This window comes from Mustela erminea, chromosome 8 (genome assembly GCF_009829155.1).
Source record: "Mustela erminea isolate mMusErm1 chromosome 8, mMusErm1.Pri, whole genome shotgun sequence".
In the NCBI taxonomy this organism is placed as follows: Eukaryota; Metazoa; Chordata; class Mammalia; order Carnivora; family Mustelidae; genus Mustela; species Mustela erminea.
Genome location: NC_045621.1, coordinates 43,783,196 through 43,798,386, shown reverse-complemented (window position 1 = coordinate 43,798,386; position 15,191 = coordinate 43,783,196). Strand labels below are relative to the sequence as shown.

Sequence of the window (15,191 nt, the reverse complement as noted above, 5' to 3'; positions counted from 1 at the left end):
AGTCCGCTGGCCCCAGGGAAGGTGGAACCGAAATGCACCCTTCAGACACTCGACACCTGGCTGGGCTAGATCCTGCTCACTGCAGTTTCTGCTAAATCTCATTTGTGCACAGGTGACCGATGGTGATCTTTGAAATCTTGCTCTAGTCTCAGAAGAAACCCAACTTGCAAATGTGACTGGAGTCAGGCTAAGGCTATCCATCCGTTTGTCCATCTGTCTGTCCATCCATCCATCCGTCTCTCTGCTCACTCGCTCATTTTGAGGACAAGAATGCGAGGTACAATTAACCACCTTCAATCCCAGCCCAACATGCTTTGTTTTCTCAAAGGTGGTCAAGCACCTCCACAGCCACTGACCACAGAGAGGCCATTGGGAACGTCCCTATCTGAGTGACCAGAACCGTTTAGGTAACAGGCTGCCCTGATTCCACCCTATGAGGGATGAGTGGTTAGCAAGAGAAGGCACAGAGCCAAACAGAGGCCATTTACTGCAATGTCCCCCCCCCCCCCCCCGCAAAAGGCTGAAGAGTGTGGGGTCTTCCTATGCTCTTGAGGTAAGGCTTGATTCAGCAATGCCTTTTTGTAAGGGACAGGACTCTGCACATGCACAGAACAGAAGCTGATATTCCACGAGACAGACTCTTGTCATACTTATGCTTTCCTGGCACGATGGGGGCTGCACACAGGGTCAGACTCCAGGGAAACTGAGGCATGAGGATGTGTCAGGGAAGGCTGGATCCTTGCTGCCCCCCAGCCCTCCCTGATGAGCCGGGGGATGTGGGGGTCTGTGGTCATTGTGGTGATGGTGACCCTAGTCTCTTTTCTCCTTGCCTCCACAAGGACCTGAAAGATTCAGGGGTCTGGAAGCCTGGAGAAGGACTGCCTGCGGACAGCGGCTCCTGCCTTTCCTCTCCCCAGCTCTACCTCCCACCTTCCCTGGCTCTCACACTAGGCTCAAACTTGCTTCCTCCCCTACTTTTAGAACAAAGCAACAGCACCCTGAAAGAGAAGTGTTCTGCGTTAAGAAAAATGCAGAGCTCCTGGGGTCAGTGAGCAACTGCTCCAAGTTCAGAAGCAGCTACAAGCCAGCCTGAAACATCTAGGTGTTAAGAGTCTTTACAATTTTCTGACAGTAGTACTTTACATTTGCAAAGCCCTTGAGGCTTTGCGTGCATGATCTCAACTATTTTCTCCTTTGGGCCTCATGCGAACACCATGAGACACACAGCAGGTGCTATCCCTCCTTATGGTTAAAGAAGCCAGTGCTGAGTGGGGCTTGTCTCCAGGCACCCTACCCCCACCCACTTCCCTAGGCATCTCAGAATCTGGAGGCTGGAGCAGAGATTGGATCTGGAGCCTGAAGCCTGGAGTAGAGCTCAGAGCCCAGAACCTAGAACCTGGAGCCAAGCCTTGAGTAGATCCCAGGGCCCAGAACCTAGAACATGGAGCCTGGAGTCGAGCTCAGAGCCTAGAACCTAGAACCCAGAGCTGAGCCTGGAGCAGGGCCCAGAGCTTAGAACCTAAAACCTGGAGTCTAGAGTCTGGGGAGAGCCTAGAACCTCGAACCGAAACCTAGAATCCAGAGAAGAGTCTGGTGCTAAGGGCAGGATCCAAGTCTCTGTCTGTCAGTCTGAATCTCTGTAAATGTGGATGGGTGGCAGGCAGGGGGCCACTGAAAACACATGGTCTATGGCCAGAACAAACCCCTGCCTCATTTTAGAGGGGGGGGTGTGTGAGGAGACATGGTTGCCCTGGAGAGCGGCAGGAGTCCCTGCCCGAAGCATCATGTGCTCATCCCCTCGGTCCTCCCAACTCTGAATCATCACTGCCCTTTATAGGTGGGAACACCGAGGGTCCCCGTGGTCTGTCCAAGGTGGCAAAGCCAGCAAACGGTGACCCCAGGCTGCAGACCCAGGTCTTCCAACTCAGAGTCCAGCCCTGACCCTCGAGGCCGTGTTTTCTCAAGGATGAGAAAAATACCTCTCATGGGAATCAGGAAGAAAATTTATCTCACTTTTTCTTTTAGGGCTTCCCCACTGCCGTCCATTCCTGAAAGCAGCTCTCAGGCCAGGGGAAACCCAAGATCAGCTAACGCAGTCCCGGCCCCGGCGGCACATCCGGAACAGCCGTGGTCCGTGGGTGGTACGGGCCTCTGGCTGGCGAGTTCCGACAAGGCTATCAGTATGAAGACAGCATGGTTCTGTCTCCTGGTCTACTGTGACATCGGGTGAGGCTTCAGGATTTAGCAAGAGTCATGAGTGGAAGCCACACTTTGTAACCCATGTGGAAATTCTGACAAAAGTGGCTCCAGCTACTTGGGAGAGAAATCCCACCTCCAGAGGTTTTCCCATCAGTGTGAAGACCAGTCAGCACCCACTGTGGGTGGGGAGGAATTTCCCTTCCTGCTTCGATCTGTATTCACCCAGCAGGTGGTTCCCAAGTGGCTCCTATGTGCTGGGCTTGGGGGGGTCCCCCCAGTGATGGGCCCTAGTGCAGCCCCCAGGAAGAGCCCCCCTGGATGGGAGACAGGAGCTGCTAAAGGAAGCAGCCAGCGGATAAGTGTGACAGGAGGAGGAGGACTGGGGGACACATACTGCGCATTCCAGGTCCTGTGTGGGAGATGCACAGGCCTGAGGCTTCCCAGGAGGAGGGAGAGCCAGCCAGGAGGGGATGGGAGGACTGAGTGCTCCCTGAGGAGGCCTAGATCTCAGCCACCAGCATGCCTCACTGGTCCCCAGCTGCCTCGTCTTTGTCCCACAGTGGAGGAGCTGAAGCTCTGAGCCAGCAAAGGCCCATGTCCCAGAGGTCCTGGGCAGCAGAGCTGGCCGCTTCTAGGTCTGCTGAAGAGAGAAGCTATCCCTGACAAACACGGCCCCGGCATAAGGAAGGAAACCTTCTGGTGTCTGTGAAATCCAATAGCTCAAAATTTTAAAAAACTGCAAAATGGAATAAACAATTATTTCTGTATCACTGATGGTGTATTATTACATGGGTCAAAAAAGAGACAACGGGCCCAAAATGGAGTCACTTGTGCTAAGCACCACGTCGGCAAACCAAGACTTAGAATCCTACCTAAGCACAGTTTCAGCCTTTCCCAGGAGCGTAACCGTCACAGGTCAGTCTGGAGTCACAGGGTCAGCCCCAGGGAGGTACCCTGCCAACCGGATCCCTGCCATCTCCCACATGGAGGAGGAGGTCTTGCCTCAAACAATCCACTCTTTGCCAGAAAATTCCTTTTCCTGTCCCTCCGGCCCAGACAAGACTTCCATTTCCTGCAGGTCCGAGGGGGCTCCCTTTACTTCTAGATGGGACTCTGCCCGTTCATGGATCACTGAATGAAGCTGGTAAGGTCTTCACATTGACTCCGCTGGATTTTAGCTGTTTTTTTTTTTTTAAAGATTTTATTTTTTATTTGGCAGACAGAGATCACAAGTAGGTAGAGAAGCAGGCAGAGGGCGGAGGGGGGGAGCAGGCTCCCCGCTGAGCAGAGAGCCCAATGTGGGGCTCGATCCCAGGACCCTGGACCTGAGCTGAAGGCAGAGGCATTAGCCCACTGAGCCACCCAGCTGCCCCTGGATTTTAGTTATTAACATACGTGATGCTCTCACTCATTAACACTTTCTCATGTGACATCATTTTAATAAGCCAGTAATCAGAGATCTCGGGGACAGTCTGCCAAACTGCAAGGCCGTGCTCTCATTCTGTCCTCCACTCCACATAAGTGGGAACCACCATGTTCTATTTCGGGAATGTTGGGAAGATGTTTAGGAAAGAAAGAATACATGAAAACCATGACATTGTTCACACACACATAAAACCCCCCAAAAATCCAAGCGAAAGAGATCTGTCAAGCCAAAAGGAATCCTAGAGCTGAATTTTCAGTTAAGGAGAAGGAAGGCACCCAGCGTGTTTTCCTTCACAGATGCACATCACAATGGAAGCCAGAGGTCTAAGCCACGGAGGGGAAGATGACAGACCCAGAACATTGTCATGATTAAGTCACTCCTGTCTCATGCCTGCAGCCCAAGGGAGACCCACACGCCCTGGGGCCAAGGGCACGGAGAGGGCAGGGACAGAGCTGATTTTCACTAGGGGAGAAGGGAGAGGTAGCCTGCCTACCACTTTCTCAGGAACAAGTATCCGGGCACCAGGCAGGGACCAGCAGTCTAGTGGTCTATTTTAAGAAGTTCAGCTGTGAACAGCAAAAGCAACATACTTTTTAGGAAATATGGGGACAATCTTAATCCTATGGAAATGTCCTGTTGCTGAACTTTCTGATGCCCCACACACATCCCCTTCTACCTGGGGGCCTCTCTGCGGGGGGGACTCTGGAGTCCTGATGGGCAGCCAGCACCCCCCAAGGCTGAAGTGGGGGCTTCCCTTATTCCTCCTCTGGCAGCACACCTGGGATTTCGAAGGAGGGGGTGATGCTGGCAGGTACACTCGTGAGGTCTGTGGCTCTCATTGGATAATGCGGCTGCTTGGGCTCCCTGCCCGTTTGCTCCCCGCCCTTAGAGTGTCACTCTGAGCCTAGCCTCACGCTGTCCGAAGGCTCCCCCTGGCTGCTCTCTTTCTCCCGGCTGTGGGCACCCATGGCCATGCCACCATCGGGGTGAGTGGCGGATGGCAGACTCAGATGGAGGCACCTGGCTCTGTGTCCAGACAGCTCCTGGCAGTGTGCCCCCGTCCTCAGTCTCCCTGGCATGAAGCCAGCAGGCAGGAGGCAGAGCCCATGGCCAGTGTGAGGCTGTGCCCCTGACTGAGGGCAGAGGCCGCTCTCAGCACCTGCGAGCACCACGCTATCCCTGGAGTGCACCTGAGCCCCGGCCTGGGGCCCTTTCCTCGGGGAGGAGGGGGAAAAGCTCTGCTGCACCAGCATGGACTCAAGTCCCAACTGAACCACACCTGACATGATCCGTCCTGTCGGCAGCATACCGGGGGTAGTGGGAAACGGGTTTCCTCAATGGGCAGAAGGGAGACACGTGGCCCCATAGGATGTCACTCAAAATACGACGCCTTAGCAGCTCCCGCCTTCATGTTGAAAACAGAGGGCCCATCCCATCCTGATGCTGGGCTCTACACATCCTCTGGATGCCAAGGAAGCCACAGGACCCTGAAGGTGCGCATGGAGCTGAGGTGGATGCATTCCGTGTGCTCACCTGGCGTCCATCTTGCTGGTCCCAAGGCCCTGGCCGCCCCTGCACACAGGCACCGTCCTACCCTGGGGCACATCCCGTCCAGTATTCTCTCTGGATTTGGATCCAGCCCCCAGAAGGCAGGGGACCCCAGGGTTCAGTTAGTGCCCACATGGACTGGGCCACTGGCTCTGCGTGTCCCTGGCCCTGTTCCTTACTCTAACCCCCCTGGGGAATGTAGTTCTTCTTCCACAAAGGAAAGGAGGCTCTGACACATGGACACTATACCCTCCATGGTCTCCCGGTTTCCAAAGGCTGACCGTGCTCCTCCTATGGACCCGCATGTGTCCCCAGATTGGACTGGGTTCTGGCCATAGTCAGCCAGTCCTGCCCCCCAGGCCCCTGTGTCCTCCTTCCTCTGTGCCTGGTCATGGGTGATGCTCAGCCCTGCTCTGCATGATGGCCCACACCTTTGTCACAGCATATTTCAGCCAAGAAGAAATCACTGATGTAAAGCTGTGCTGCACATCTGGTGGCCACGAGCCATAAGTGGCTATTTAAATTTAAATGCATTAAAATTAAACAAAATTTGAGATGTAAGGGGTGTCTACCTGCCTCCGTTGGTTGAGTGTCCAGGTCTTCATTTCAGTTAGGGCATGGTCTTGGGGTTGTGGGATTGAGCCCTGTGTCCAGTTATGCGCTCAGTGGGGAATCTGCTTCACCCCCCGCCCTTGCCCTGCCCCCTGCTTGTGCTCACTCTTTTTCAAGTAAATGAATAAAATCTTTTAAAAAATTTAAGATGCATTTCTCAGGTGCACTAGGCACAGGGCAGGTGCTGAGGAGTCACACACGGCTGGTGGCCACCAGACACAGAGCAGGGAGAGAGGACCATCATCACTGCAGAAGGTTCTCCTGACCAGCACTGTTCTGGATGATTTTAAGACATATCTGGGATCATTTACAGCAGTATCTTAGGGCACCTGGGAGGGAGACACATTAGCTGTTCGGTCAACATGCAAATCCCATCTCTTGTCAACCTGGAAAACTGCCTCCATGACTAAGGGATCTCATAAAACAAGGTGAAAAATGAAAATAAAAGAAATCAAGGGTAATGGTAAAGAAAGAATGGACAAATTTATGAGATGGCGCTTAAAAGCAAAACAAAAACTTAGATCTCCTGGTTCCTTTAGGTTGAAATATTGTCGTGAGCATTTCTTCCCCCAAGCCAAGAAAGGCTGGAAGTGTCGCAGTATACCACGCCAGCAAATGGCTCTGGCTTTTACATACTTGCTGATCCGAGGGTTTACCCACTGCCAAGACCATATCACATTCTGCCTACCTAAACTCTCCAGGTATTTTATGTTTGCTTTATATCTCTGATCTTAGAGAATTTTCCAAACAAATACATGAATTATCCTTGATGCATGAAGCTATGAAAATTTTATTTTTTTATAAGTCCCTTTGTTTGTTCACCTAATTTGATATTTTATTCCACTCTCAATGAAAGAAGATCATCGTGACTGGTTCCCTTCTCTGGGCTGTATGGACATTAGAGATTATTCTGTCCTGGTATAAATCTCAGATTAATTTTCAACATTCTTCTCAATCCCACCATCCCCTTAATCAAAACCAGAACTCTACCTGTAGGGACCAAATTAGAGAGGTTTGGTTTGCTAGCATTAAGCAATAGTCCCTTCCAACACTGATGCTGTTTAGGGCATTGGCCTGGTAAATGGGAGACCTGGGTTCAGATTCCAGGCTGTGTGCCTGTGCCCTGAGGAGGTAGTGAGTGGATTAGCACTTTAGCCACACTACCGTGCCCCTGGTGCTGTCGGACTCGCATCCTGTGACACCTCCCCTCCTGGTCTTTGACCAAATGGTTCTCATAGTGTTTTAGTGCCTCATTCTCAGAGCTGAATGGACAGCTGAGGATCACCATGCATCTGGGAGAGGCGTCAAGATGAAAGATAGAGGCCATCACAGACAAAGGGCAAAAAGAAACAGGTAATAATACAGCAGACAAAAGAAAAGTTTTGGAGAAAACAACAACAACAAATTAATATCCTCAGAATGACAAGAAAAGGTGCCACATTTGTGAATCAGAGAGGATGCCATAAAAAGGGAACAAAGAATAACAACCGACAAAACCCCCACCTTTTAGAAATTGAATACAGAACAGATAAGTTTAGCAGAAAGCATGGAAGATAAAGGTGAGTGATCTCCTACAAAGCATCACCAAGAGAAGAAAGTTAGGGAAAGGCAATGAAAAGAAAGTTATTCCCAGCAAAGGAGCTGCTATAAAGGAGAGCACAGGAAATGGTGGGGAGGGGAAAATTCAGAGAACTTCCCAGAACTTTAGGATACATGTTTTCAGATCCAATGGCCCCCATGAATGCTCAATAAATGGAAAATAACCCATTCAGAGCACTGAGATCATGAGAAGGTCCTAAAAGCTTCTCGAAAGTAAAGGCAGAGATTATACAACATATTGGAGATACACAATGCATCAAAATTCTCAAAGCAACCCTGAAGGCTGGAATACAGTGGAAAATAATGTCTTAAAATTGTGGTAGAAAATAGCTTTAAATTTTACCTTCTTGATCACTATTAGTTTATTTTATTGAAGAGGGAATTCAGTCACATGGTTCAATGTCCAAAGAGCATCAGGGCTCTTGGGTGGCTTTTGCGTCCTACTCTTGATTTCTGCTCAGGTCATGATCTCAGTGTCTCAAACTAGAGCTCCATGCTCAGCAGGGTGTGTGCTTGAAGTTCTCTCTCTCCCGCTGCCCCTCCCTCACTCTTTCTCTCTTTCTCCAAAATAAATAAATAAATCTTGAAAAAATTGTCCAAAGAGCATTAAAAGTGACACTTGACCAATTCTGCTGGCCTCCCAGGGTTTACTCATGCAAATACAGACAAATCATCACCTTTCTCACAAAAGGGACAGCACACTGTTTTTTTTTTTTTTTTTTTTTTTTTTTTTTTTTCCTGCACATTGCTTCTTTCAGTTAATGACACATGCTAGAAATCATTTCAAAGAATACATAGAAATCTTTGTCATTCTTTGGAAAATTATTTTTAACCTAGAACGCTACAGTCAGCCAACCTATCAATCAAGTACGGGGGTAGAATAAAGACATTTTCAGACATGGAAACACTTGGAAAAGGCATTCTTTTTCAGGATGCTACTGTAGGACGTGTTCCAGCAAAATGAGAGAGTAATCTCAGGAAGAAGATAATATGGCATCAGTTAAGGAGGGATCCAACAACAATAGAAAAGTGGGGAACTCTCAGATTGGCAAAGGGAAAGGGAAAGGGAAGGATAGCCAAAGTCTAGAGAGGGTCTAGAGGACAGATGTTTCCCGGGGTCCATATCCAGGAGGGGACAAAGGAGAAATGGTAGGCTGTCTGGTTTGTTGAATCACCCAGGAAATAGTACTGGGAGGGGTCCTGTTGAAAAGTTTTTGAAGAACTGGGTGTGACAGCTATGTCAACAGGAGAGCAATTGGGAAAAAAAAAAAAAAATACAAGTCATGAACTCTGGAAAAGTCAGAAAGCTGTCCAGGGACAGAAATGTCAGAGCGTGGGGCTTGGCTCCACAGCCAAACCACACATGATGTCACCGTCATCACTTCACCTTTACGAGGTGCTTTTCACAAAAGAGCCCATATACCCTCATAAACGCCCATGGGAAGTGCACTCAAAACGTTCCCATTTTACCTACGGGACAAGTGAGGCACAAAGTGGTGAAGCAACCTGCCCGAGGTCACAAAGCACATGGCAGAACCGGGGTTTGAACTGGGGAATCTCACCGTACTAGCACCATACTCTCTACCTGTCTGTAGTTCTACTACAACATAACTGTGGTGTGAGGATGGGGGGACACAGAAGTGGTGGGAAGGCCTGAGTGGGGTCCCCTCCCCCAGCCAGGAAACCAATGGTCCGCATATCATTTATAAACACGGAGCTAATCACCAGATTGGTTAGGGTCTTGTCAGGCCATTAAGAACTTGGCCTTTATGCAGTGATACGAGAGGCCATTGGGGAGTTTTAATTAGAGAGGCGACATAAGCTGACATATTTTCAAGGCTCACCCAGCTGCTGTGTGGAGAATGGCCTGAGAATGTGGGACAAGGGTAAAAACACATATTACCTTGGTTAAATAAACATCACATTTCAGAAGTCAAGAGAATGAAAAAACAAACAAACTCCAAAAACAGGGATAGACATTGTAAGGACAGAAGAATATCAACTCTCCCATGAACCATCAAACCTGATGGCCAGAGGTCAGCTGGGGACAACAGAGCCAGAGATGGGAAGCAAGTCAGCTTGACTGCAGGACACAACCTGTAGCTTGGCCTCAGATAGAGCCAAGAACTGAATCCAGAAAGTGGAAGCAGCTGAATGTTGAACGGGCACCTTCTTAGTTATCTTAGGCATCACCAGCTCCCGTGAGCCCACTTCTCTATGTCAGACAGAGAGACTCTAAACTCTGCTGGTGGGACTCCATGTAATTATGGGGGAAGCTTCTCGGCGAGGCTGGCACCCTGCAAGCCTCCGAGGCTACCTCAATTCCCACCTGCCCCCTTTCTAGCCCTGAACCCTGACAAGACTCATGAGCGACAGGCTCAACTGGACTCTAGGTCCCCTGATTTCCACCCATCGTGCCACTTCTGCAGGCCACCCACATAAAACTCACAGCCCTAACCATGAGGCCAGTGAGTCACGAGGGTCACCCAGAAGGGGGAGAGGGCGACAGCTGGCGCTCACACAGAAATAGCTGTGGGGAGGGGCCTGCACACCATCAGGACTGTTCACAGCTGAGCTCCTGATTCTGTTCCAACCAGTGTCCGGGATCACAAACCACTGACAACACTGGATGACACCATCCAGTCCATGGCCCCCATGTCTGTAGCTGCCGGCCCACCTCAGAAAAGTTGCCTCCCCCGGAACAAAGGCATGAGGGGGACAGTTTGGCTGTAGCAACATGACAGAGGTTTTAGGATGAGAATGTCCTGTATGTACAAGGCTACCCAGCAAGTTCATTCCTAAGTTGGGGTCCCCAGAGGCAGAGCCTGAGGCAGGTATTTTTGTGTGGGTCTGTATCTGGGGAGCACAGCCAGCAGAAGAGGGGTGAAGAGAGCGGCAGGGGTAGGAGGTGGCCTTCGCCAGAGTGTGCCCTCAGCCCCATCCCACAGGGAGATCTGGCACCAGAGTCACTCCAACTTGAAGTGAAGGGAGGGGACATTTTATAACCTCACACCCCTCAGGCAACAGCTGCAGGCTGCCCCAGGGGTGGGGGTGGGGCACCCCTCCCCCACAGCGACTCCTGGGTGGCCAGGGGCACTTTTCTCCTGACAAGACAGCTGTGAACCCCCAGCAGCTGGCGCTCCCAGCAGTTGGCCATGGAGTCAGCACCCTCCCACAGGAGGGACCTGGGGGGCACCATCTGCACCCCAGGGATGGCGTTGCAATGGGTAGCTCTTGGAGAGGAGGCTGTGGAGACAGTCATAGGGGAGGGAATCAGCCCAGGCCCCTGTGGCCACAGGGGGTGACTCACTCACCAGCACCATTAAAGGGCCCAGCAAGTTCATTAATAAGGCAGCTTGCGTGTTATTTTATTTTTTAATTTTTAAATTTTTTAAAAATTTTGAAATTTTTTATGATAAAAATTTTAAATAAAAAATTATAATAAAAATTCATAAAAATTATTTTTTATTTTTAAAATTAAAAAATTTTTAAATTTAAAAATTTTTTTAAAAATTTTGTTGTCCTTCTCTGTTTGAGAGGAATACTGTGAATTGCCTCAGGCAATTCACCTCAGCAATTGCCTCAGTGCTGAATGAGAAGCTTGGGAGGCTACCCAAAATCCTGAGCCGAATGTTAAACATGGCAGGAGGGAAAAATAAATCTGCTTTCAAGACACCTTCCCCCAGGGTGTGAGAAACACTGCTCATGCCTTCAGCAGTGAGGAGTGTCGCCAAGTGCTTACTGGACATTTTTCCTGACAACGTCTTGCCCGAATTCTACCTCGGAAGCAAGCTACTTGTGCTAATGCATCTATACTGTTTTCAAGTTACAAGTCCATTTACCTTAAACCAGCCTCAGGTTAAACCACAACGGAACCGCAGAAATAGGAAAGTGTCAGCCTCTACAGGTCAGAGCACTGCTTCGAGCCCTCCGCAGTAGCTGAGCTCCCCTCCCAGTCCTGCCTACCCCGTCTCCCTCCTGCTTGGTGACCCTGCCCGTGGGACCCAGGTCACCCCAGCTCAGAAGGTTCCGGTTATTCTCTAGATGTGCCTTCCGAGACGCCTGACCTTTGTCCACCCACCCCCTGCCACCTTCTGAAAGAGTCCCCAGTTTTCATTCAGGCCCCTCAGCTCCCCAAGGGCTTTGGAAGCAGCAGCCAACTTTCCCCATTTCCAGGATGGGCCTGATGGGTCACAGGCTAGGACTCCGCCCTGCCCTGCACACGGTCACCCAGGGGCTGGTGTGGGCGGCTCAGTTAGCAGTCCTGCTCATAGTTTGGCTTGCGGGGCAGGGTGGGGTGGTGCCAGGGAGCCAGGGAGATCTGTCAGGGAAGATACGTCCAGTTCTCAAGAGAGAGACTAGGTGTGGGCTCCTGGGGGGGGGGGGGGGAGTGTGGGAACAAAAGGCATGTCAGCCCGAAGGTGAGGCTACCCAAAGAGGGCAGCTCAGCAGAGCCTGCTGCAAGGTGCTATGGAGAGAAGCAGCCACTGGTGGGGCTGACCAGGAATCCATGCTCCAGCCAATATATTCCCTTTGTGGAGGCCAGTTAAGGTCAGCGTTCCTGTCCCTTCAAAATAACTCAAATGCCACTTCCTCTAGGAAGCCACCTCTGATTGCCATTCCTATTCCCCTCAATAAACTGGAATTTTCTCATTTCCAAACTTTCCAGGCACAACATTTATAGACTTTTAATATCAGATCTCTTCCTGTTTTCTGTGACTGTTATTGATTTATAGGTCAAACCCCTTTCTGACCCAACTCTTCATGGTTGGACCCTTTTCAGGTCCATCCCTGAATCCCAGTCTCCGTAGGACAGGTGTTTGGAGAGCCCGGAATGCATCTGCTGAATCAGTGAGCAAATAAGAATGTACTACACTTCAGACGAATTTGTTAATTTTTATAAGAACTGAAGAACTCAAAGGTGAACAGACACTTGCCATTTGAATCGTGATTCTAATTTTTACAGTTGGGAAAATATAATTCAATTTGTGATAAAACATAAAATGTTGCCCCTGCTCCCTCCGACATTATAGATTCCCGCCACTCAGCACTTACAACAAGCCAATCCATGGTTTAGTTTTATCAGGAGGATCGGTGGGTGGGGCTCACGTTTACTCACTGTATGGATGCTAGTCAAAACACCAAGAGGGGATTTCTTTCTCGCATTCTAGAGACAAGAGAACAGACACTCATGAGGGATGAATGACTCATTTCCCCAGGATCGCATAGCTCCTCTGTGAGTTGTGTGCATGTTCACAGGACAGGACTGACTCCACAGTCTGAATCTGTCACTGCCCGCCACCGTCTCCCTGGCTGGGGCACAACCATGGCTTCCCAATCCTCAGGACATCAAGGATGTCAACCCAGGGAGCATCCCTAGCCTTTGCATCCAATCCAAGCCAGCAGACACGAGGTAGACTTTGGGAGCTCTCGTTCTTCTGGTTCCTTTGTCCCTAAGCACCAACAGAAAGACAAGGCCCAGGGATCATCCACTGGTCACCTCTGGTCTCCCAGAGAATGCTTGTTTGGTCCTATGGTCAAATACATACCTAAGTGACTATCCTAGCAGGCGTGGGATTATATGCAAGCTAAGTGAGCAAATTCTGCTGCGAAGAGGTGACTTCCATACCAGGTGTAGGGAGTAAGAACTAGAGGAGCCAGGTGGAAGCAGGGAGATGCTGGTCTGGGTGATGGGGAAGGTCTCACAGAGGACAACCTGCAGTGGGTTTTAAGGGATGTCTAAGAGTTTGCCTGGAAAGCCCTTTTCCTTTTCACACAGAGAAAAACCAAAGTCTTGATCCATTCCAATATTCAACAAATACTGATTGACAGCCCTGTGTCGGTAAAGCAAAATCGAATATTTGCAACTAAAAACACCTAAGAAATGGTTATAGAGTGTACCTCGGGGCAAATGACTGACTGATGAAACCAGAGCCTACAGCCTACATGGCCTGAAGTTTTTCCGTGTGAGCACAGAGTGGTATGCAGACGAGCTCCACATCATATCAGAACACTTAGAAGGGAGTGCACGAAGGTGACGGCGCCGGGTTGGGGGGTGAGAGGGGTTGGTGAACTGCACCTGTATAGTGAGTACACACACACAGGACACTGAAAAGGTACAAAAAGGGTCTGTGGGAAAAGTCAGGCGTCCTTTGACACTGGGGCCCTATGCCCCCCCCCCCCACCCCGAGCTGCGGCAGCCAATCCCAGGAGCAACCTTCCCATGTCACCAGTTTGTTTCACGCCAAGGTTGGATCCTTGGAGGGAAAGACACTTGTCCAGCGCGCACACAGTGCTCCTTTCATTGCCAGCTGAAAGTTCGCCCCCAACATTTCAGATAAACTGCCCAGAAAACTTGGATCAAAGCCCCTCAGGCGCCTGGACCCGTTTGCAGGCTCGCTCCAGAAACACGATTCACAGTGACCCCAAGCTCATGCCCAAGCCGCACCTCTGTGACAATTGAGGACCCATGGTTGCAGACAAGAAACAGGCCATTTCGCCAGGGCCATGTGGCCTCCGGGGACTGGCCATGGGCCTCCGGGGGCGGCCTACTCTACCCCCACCAAGCGGCAGGACAAAGCTGGGCACTGGCTCCTGACCCCGTGGGTTGCCCACCTCCGCCCCGCTCCCTGAGAGGGGGACACAGTGGCCCAAGGGAGCAGGGGCGTGGGGGAGGCGTCAGAGTCGCCAGCCTGTCCCCAGGGGCCGGAGAACCGACATCCCTCTGGGCCCGCGCCCCTGCCCGCGCCGCCGCGGACGGACAGAGCGATCCACCGATGCGCGGCCGCTCCTGCGGCGCCCCCGCCCCCCGCTCCCAGCCGCGCGGGCTCGCCCGCCGCCCACCTCGCGCGCGATCTGGTTCAGCGCGTCGTCCTCCGCCGTCAGCCGCTCCCGGTTGGGGAGCCGCTTGCGCCCCGAGCCCTGCGTGCCCATGTCCATCGGCCACGCCGCCCGCTGCTGCCGCGGGGCTCGCCGCTCCCGCTGCTCTTGCCCCTCTCCGGCCGGTCCCGCTCCGCCCCTCCCTCCGCCGCGGCGTCATGGCGTCAGCAGGCGCGGGCCTGGGACGCGGGGACACGCCGGAGGGGGGGATGCGGGCCGGGGGCGCGGCGACATGCCGTAGGGTGGAGGGAACACGGGGCCGGGGCGCGGGACCACCTCGGAGCGGGAGGCGCGGGGCCGGGGGCGCAGCGACACGCCGGAGCAAGGGGGACACGCGTGCTGGGGCGCCAGAGCCCTGCGGGGACTCCAGGAGATGTGGACAGGGTCGCGGGGACGTCTGAGGAGGAGGCACGAGGACATGGCACCGGGGACCTGAGGGGACGCCAGGGGCCAGGGGCCAGGGGCGGGGGAACGCCAGGTGACACTGGGCCAGGGACACGCTGGAACCTCAAGCGTGGAGATGGTGGGAGGTTTGGGATGGCCGGGGTCGATGGCGCAATGATGCAAGGACGTAGAGGTGACCAGGGCTGGGGGCTCAGGTGGGTAGAGGGGCGAGGGACCTCGGAGGGGTCAGAGGCTTGGGGAGGCCTAGGGACCGGGGCAGCACTGGAGGATGGGCCCGGCGGGTGATCCTGGACCACCGCTCCAGGGCAGTGGCTCGATGGTGGAGGTGGGACCTCTGTTGGGGCGCTCAAAGGCTCGTGGGAATGGAGTTGCAGAGAAGGGTTTGCCGGGAGGATTGAAGGCAAGGATGTGTCTAGGATGAGCATCTCTGACTTGGAGTCAGGCAGTTGCAGATGGATGGGGTCAGAGAAAGGCTCTGAGGTCAGGTCCCAGGGCCATTCAGATCTACTGGAAGCTGCCAGCC

At 52.2% G+C, this 15,191-nt stretch overlaps 1 protein-coding gene across 29 annotated transcripts in view; it reads right to left on the bottom strand.

Annotated features, from left to right (window-relative positions):
• LRRFIP1 (LRR binding FLII interacting protein 1) overlaps positions 1-14,418 on the bottom strand; it is a 136,543-nt gene extending 122,125 nt beyond the window's left edge. For 17 of the 29 annotated variants that reach the window (XM_032355285.1, XM_032355281.1, XM_032355284.1 and 14 more), the window contains exon 1: positions 14,228-14,411. In XM_032355285.1, the coding sequence (XP_032211176.1) occupies positions 14,228-14,323 (96 nt within the window). In that variant the 5' untranslated portion in view covers positions 14,324-14,411. Of the gene's footprint in view, positions 1-14,227 lie in introns of all 29 variants that reach the window. The other 12 variants (XM_032355277.1, XM_032355282.1, XM_032355280.1 and 9 more) reach the window with 6 other exon arrangements.
• Positions 14,419-15,191: the final 773 nt, after the last annotated feature.